Here is a 6,152-nt window from a genome sequence, read left to right on the forward strand (position 1 = left end):
ACTCATGTTTGTGATTTCAAATCATACAACGACGTTTGGAGGTATGCGAATTTGGTTAACAAGATTATACAAGTGACGATTATTTCATGCTCGTACATATATCATTAGTCAAAAATAAAATAAGACAAGTATTGTATGCAACAAAAATAAAAATTCTAAAACCTAATTCCTATCAATTGCCCAAAATGTTAAATGTATATATATATATATATAGAGGGAGAGAGAGAGAAAGAGAGAGAAAACATTGAGTGAATATAAAAAGCAATGAGACTTATCTATCAAATAGTATCCACTGTGATAACAAAAAAACAAAAATAACATACAAAATTTTTAAACATAAATTATTCTATAATTTATGATAAAAAAAATATTTTAATTAAATTTTTTTTACTTACTTTCAAACCATGGACTGCGTTTGGTGAAAATTAGGGCTGATTCGCCCTAAACCATGGGCTGGTTTCAAAGTCTTGGCTGGTTTTCTTGTGTGCTCAATTTATCTGACTTTCTTTGTATTTTTAAATTTTTTGTGTTTTGAAATTTTTTTGATTTGCTTACAAATTTTTCTATGCTCATAATTTTCTACGGATCAAAAAGAAACCAGATGATGCCATTGATATACATACATGCATACATATTCATCTATATCTGTTTATCGCTTCTCTGGTTTACCACCTTCATCTTCGTCTTCTTCAACGTCAACATCTTCTCTCTCTCTCTCTCTCTCTCTCTCTCCATCTCTATTCTCGAGTTGCTCGTTCAGCCACTGGAGCTTTCTTCCCTCACCAGAACCTTCACTGCTCGCCTCAATAATATTCACAGAGAAATTTCAGAGAGATCTCAGAGAAATTTCCCTTGCGAAGAGAAATTTTGAAAAAAAATCCAGAGAATTTTTTTCCATTCTCAACTTGAAACAAAGAGCCAAAAAGACAACCAATCAATGGTTGAAGAAGACAATTCTTATGCCTAATTTTCAAACTCTTACAATTCCATTAAGCATCAATTCAAATAGTACTTCGATGAGATGCCATTAATTGTTCTTGTTATATATATATATATATATATATATATGTATGTGTATGTGTATGTATGTGTGTGGACAATGTAATTTATTTTCAGTACTCTACTGTTTGAAAAAGACAAGCAGGTTGAGGGTTTGCTTGTGGGTGCTGGAACATCAGAAGCAACATGTAAAGGAATCAATGACATCTCGGTTTCCTTTCTGCACCTCTTTTGGAGATGGTAAACTACTTCGATGATGCAAATTCGATTCTAATCTGTGCCAGGGGAGGAGATTAGAGAAAAGGTGTGAGAAGAGAAAAGAAAAAGGAGGGAGAGAGAGCCAAAAAAAAGGTGCGGGTGCGGGTGAGTTGAGTTGAGTTGAGTTGGTGAGGGATTTTAAGTTATCAAATAAAATATTATGCATCTCTTTTATTATCAAAAGTTGAAAAGGAATGTTAGATTAAATATTTCATTAAAATTAAAGTTTTTAATTATAAAAACTATTAATATTATATTAAAAATCATAAATAATAATTGGGCTAATTCTATTAAAATTTAAAATTTAAAATTTCAACTATGGTATAAAATGCATCATTTCTTGTTATTTGAAATTATGAATTCTTTTAGTGTAAAAAATGTAAAAGGGCTAATTCTATTAAAACTACAAAGAGTTATGAAAATATATATATATATATATATATATATTATGACATATTTATATATTTGTCAGTGCACAAAATAGTTGATAAATCTTTATGCTTATGTTTTTGTTTATAAAAATTCATTTAATTTCAACAATTAAAAACATTTTTATTATACCATTTTATATAAAATAAATTATTAATGAAATAATTGGTTCATATTTTAATGAGAAAAATGAAATTAAAATAAAATATACTATGAATTATGATGAATTGGCATCTTGTGTTTTTGTTTATTTGAACGAGTGTTTGTCTTCTCTATGCATATAATGACATAAAGAGCATGAGTAACACCAGAAAAATTGAGAAGACACACAGACACAGGCAAAGAAACACAGATAGCAAAAATGTCTAGTTTTTTGAAATTGTTAGAGCAGCAAGCACCTTCTTTGTTCTTGTTGAATCCCTTATCTCTCTCTTTCCTTTCCATGTTCTTCTTGTTCCTCCTCTTTATCAAATGGCTCACCAATAGTGCAAATAGCAACAAAAATCGACCACCCTCACCACCGAAGCTCCCAATTATAGGAAACTTCCATCAAATCGGCTTGTTTGCACACCGCTCACTCCGATCCTTAGCTGAAAAACATGGTCCAATTATGCTGCTTCACCTGGGCAGTAAACCAACACTAGTCATTTCATCCGCTGATGCAGCTTCTGAGATCATGAAAAACCATGATCTCAGCTTCGCAAACAGGCCCAAATCAAAAATCTTGAAGAGACTTACGTACGACTACAAGGATGTTTCAGTGGCTCCTTATGGTGAGTTTTGGAGGCAGATGAAGAGCATTTTTGTGCTCCAGCTTCTGAGTAACAGAAGAGTTCAGTCTTTCCACAATCTAAGAGCAGAAGAAATAGCCCTCATGATGAACAAGATCAAAGAGTCTTCTTCTTTGTCGTTGCCAGTGAATTTAAGCGAAATGTTTACATCACTTACGAATGATGTGATAAGCATGGCAGCTTTTGGGAGGAAGTACGGCGATGGCGAAAGTGGTAAGAAGATGAAGCAGCTGTTGAAGGAATATTTAGGGCTATTAAGTCGTTTTGACATTGGGAGCTTATTTCCATGGCTGGGTTGGATTGTTAGCCGAGTCAATGGATTGGATGCTGAAGTAGAGAGGGTAGCCATAGAGCTTGATGATTTCCTTGAGGGTGTACTTGTAGAGCGAATGAATTGCTTGGAAAAAGAGATCTCTAGTAATGAAGGCAAGGAGGATTTTCTTGATATTTTGCTTAGGATATATAAGGATAGTAGTGCTGGTATTTCTATTGATAAAGATAGCATTAAAGCTGTCATTTTGGTATCTCTCTCTCTCTCTCTCTCTCTGATTGAGCATTTGAAAAATTTAAAAATTTCCTAGATATTGATTTGTGATTATGTATCAATTTTAAGCAGTATATAACAATCACAATCAAACAATCAAGACAAATCAACACAACGATTTTAACGTGAAAAACCACAATTGGAGCACCTCCAATTGTGATAAAAAATCACGGGCAACTGCCACAAAACAATCTACTAAAAAGATATAAAGGAATTACACAAGTATACTTTCAATTACCTAGCGAATCCACACTCGAATTGAACCAACCCCTATGTGCCTCTTCCAACCCCGTCTTCACCTCGGAATTGTTTTGACGATGAGCCATTTTAAAATCCACCAAAGCTTCAGGCTCGAATTCCCTAGAATCTATTGAAGAACAACTCTCTTTTTGTGTAGAATAAACAAACAAACTTTTGATGTATGCTTCTTAAATCATGAGTTAAATACTCAATGAAACATCAAAGAAAACTAGCAAAATAGCTCAAGATATAAACCTTAGAACCCCAGAAGAAGGTCTGGAGGTGTTACCCTAGAATCTGACTTAAACACGTATTTATAGAAAACTGTCCCGCGATCTCCGCTCGAGTGTCAGATTGGCCGCTCGAGCGGACTTACGCTCGAGCGCGGAAAGTTCCGATCGGGCGGGAAAAAAAAACATCTAGTATTTTTGCAAGCGAATAAACTTCTGGAACTCAGCATTCTCCGCTCGAGCGGGGGAATGTCCGCTCGAGTGGACAAGCAACTTTGAATGCATTTTTGCATTTTGCTTCGGGGCGCTGCCCCAGACCCGCCAAGGGACGCTGCCCCCTAGACCCCCGCGAGTTGACCGGGCAGCTCGATCCCCGTCATAATCAGCAAAGTGGCAATCTTGAAAGAATTAACATCACAAAACTTCTCTACAAGGCACAATTCGGGTTGGATTCGCATCTAAAAACTCATAATCTCACTGAAATAAAAAGTGCGAAAACAAATACAACTTAAAGGAGTTTTGTCAAACAGGGTTGCCAAGAATAAAATCCTAACACTTACCATTCAAATTGGGGTTCAAGACTGATTAACTATGTGACACTTGTCTATCTTTCTGTTTGTTGCAGACTACCTTTGCAGCTGGAACTGATACAACGTCAACATTTCTAGAGTGGGCAATGACAGGATTGTTAAGGTACCCTAGAGTCATGAAGAAAGCGTAAAACGAGGTGAGAGAAGTTGTTAGAGGAAAACATGACATAACAGATGATGATTTGCAGAAAATGCACTACTTGAGAGCCGTGATTAAGGAAGTTTTCCGCTTTCATCCCCCAATTCCATTACTGGGGCCAAGGGAAGCAAGGCAAGATATCAAAGTGATGGGCTATGATGTTGCTGATGGAACAATGGTTATGACTAATGCTTGGGCGATTGGGAGAGACCCTGCTGTGTGGGATGAGCCAGAGGAGTTTAGGCCAGAGAGGTTCTTAAATTCTGATATTGATTACAACGGGATGGACTTCCAATTGATTCCATTTGGTGCTGGAAGGAGGGGTTTCCCAGGAATCTCTTTTGCAATGGCTGTGAATGAGCTGGTCTTAGCAAATCTGCTACACAAGTTTGATTGGGAGTTGCCTGGTGTAGCCAAAGCTGAGGATTTGGACATGACTGAATGCCCTGGTGTCACAATCCACAGAGGAATTCCTCTTCTTGCTGTTGCAATTCCATGGTCAAGCTAGATAGTAAAAAATAAAAATTAATCTACCAAAAACAAGGCAATGTTTAGCCTTGTGATCTCCCTACTTTTCTAAGCTTTTAGATAGGGTTTTTTTTCCCCTTTGCTAAGCTTTTGAACAAAGAGAATGTTTTTTATGGGGTACGAAAACTAAAGGGTGAAAATTGGAGGCTGTAAAAAAATTGGAGACCTTGGACGACCGACTGATCGGCCTAAAGCAAGGGTCACCTCCATATATTCTAGGGGAAATGCAAATTAAGTGGAGTTTTCAAAAATAATTACGTACCAATGAAAAGTTCATGTCTTTAATAATTAAAGTTTATAAATTTTATCATTAATTTGAATTTTTTTTTTCTTTTTTTCTTTTTTTTCCCAACCATCCAGTGATGGGTTATTACCCCTATATTATATATATGTCTGGGTAGAAGAATTCACAGCCTAGGTCGCAATGGGAAATTTCGTGTAAATATTGTATCATCCTTCATCTCAAAAGGATGATATTACTTGTGCATTGACATGTCTGTATCATTTAATTTAGCTACCCTCAATTGGAACTGGGTTGTTTCCCTCTGAGAAGAATCAGAACAGTTGTGTTAAAAATGCGAATAATTCTAAAGAAATAATTAAAAATCCAACTGATTGAAATTAAAAATCTAGCTTTCCCCACGAAATTTTGTTACATTCAGACTGGTACTTGTAGGCAAACCATTTTTTCAGCATTATGCATCACCGCTCGTTACAACTTTAACAAGCTTGTCATTATTATTATAGATTAAAGATGATAGATGATATAGGGACCAGATCAAGGTGCCTTTGCTATCATTGACTCACCCCTGTTCTCTTTACAACTTTATATATAAGCATTATTTATATATAGTGCTCCTTTCCCTTGGTGCATGTTATAGACCTTTGCCCTGAGTACACCACCTTAATTATTAACTTTCTTTCCTTTTTTGCTTCAGGAAAAAAAAGGAAGAAACCCCACTCCCACTGCTAATAATGGAAAAGCACGCCACAGTAGTGCACAAGTAGTCGGTGGAAAAAGCTTGCTTTGCCACTAGCTTTTGGCAAAAAGTCTTTGGACTCTGGACCATTGAGCGTGAAGATCACTCTCTATTACCTTAAATTATTGGGCACAAACATAAAACACCTTTGCAGGTAACTAATAACTCAAAGCTAACAATTTTAAGAGAAATGACATGTCAGTTACAAAAACTGTTGTTCTGTATTCATTTTTCTGTATCTGTTAAAAAAACAGAAGCAAACTAAAGCATTTTCTGACTAGTGAAACAAAAGCAAATTTCCGAAAACCACAAGGTAGATGATCTCATATAGCAAAATATATAAACAATGGTTGATTAGTATGATTATGCCTGAGATGGTCCCCAAACGCTGTTTGGTTGAGAGATTTGAGAATGGATTTGATAA

The 6,152-nt window shown here is 35.7% G+C and overlaps 2 protein-coding genes across 2 annotated transcripts; both read left to right on the top strand.

Moving 5' to 3' along the window:
- Positions 1 to 1,923: 1,923 nt before the first annotated feature.
- LOC114256242 (cytochrome P450 736A117-like) lies at positions 1,924 to 5,030 on the top strand. The gene is made up of 2 exons (XM_028195862.2): positions 1,924 to 2,998; positions 4,117 to 5,030. Exons 1-2 carry the CDS (start codon positions 2,048 to 2,050, stop codon positions 4,210 to 4,212), a joined length of 1,047 nt encoding a protein of 348 aa, XP_028051663.2. The 5' UTR covers positions 1,924 to 2,047; the 3' UTR covers positions 4,213 to 5,030.
- LOC145823850 (cytochrome P450 71A8-like) lies at positions 4,273 to 4,728 on the top strand. The gene has a single exon (XM_082923382.1). The coding sequence runs from the start codon at positions 4,273 to 4,275 to the stop codon at positions 4,726 to 4,728; it is 456 nt and encodes a 151-aa protein (XP_082779508.1).
- Positions 5,031 to 6,152: the final 1,122 nt, after the last annotated feature.

This window comes from Camellia sinensis, chromosome 4, assembly GCF_055761805.1.
Source record: "Camellia sinensis isolate YWXY chromosome 4, ASM5576180v1, whole genome shotgun sequence".
Classification (NCBI taxonomy): domain Eukaryota; kingdom Viridiplantae; phylum Streptophyta; class Magnoliopsida; order Ericales; family Theaceae; genus Camellia; species Camellia sinensis.

Excerpts from the sequence above, each read along its gene's own strand:
- LOC145823850 (XM_082923382.1), top strand. The coding sequence starts at position 4,273 with ATGCACTACTTGAGAGCCGTGATTAAGGAAGTTTTCCGCTTTCATCCC.
- LOC114256242 (XM_028195862.2), top strand. The coding sequence starts at position 2,048 with ATGTCTAGTTTTTTGAAATTGTTAGAGCAGCAAGCACCTTCTTTGTTC. Across the intron at positions 2,999-4,116 it reads GCATTAAAGCTGTCATTTTG|ACTACCTTTGCAGCTGGAAC; the intron begins GTATCTCTCTCT and ends TGTTTGTTGCAG.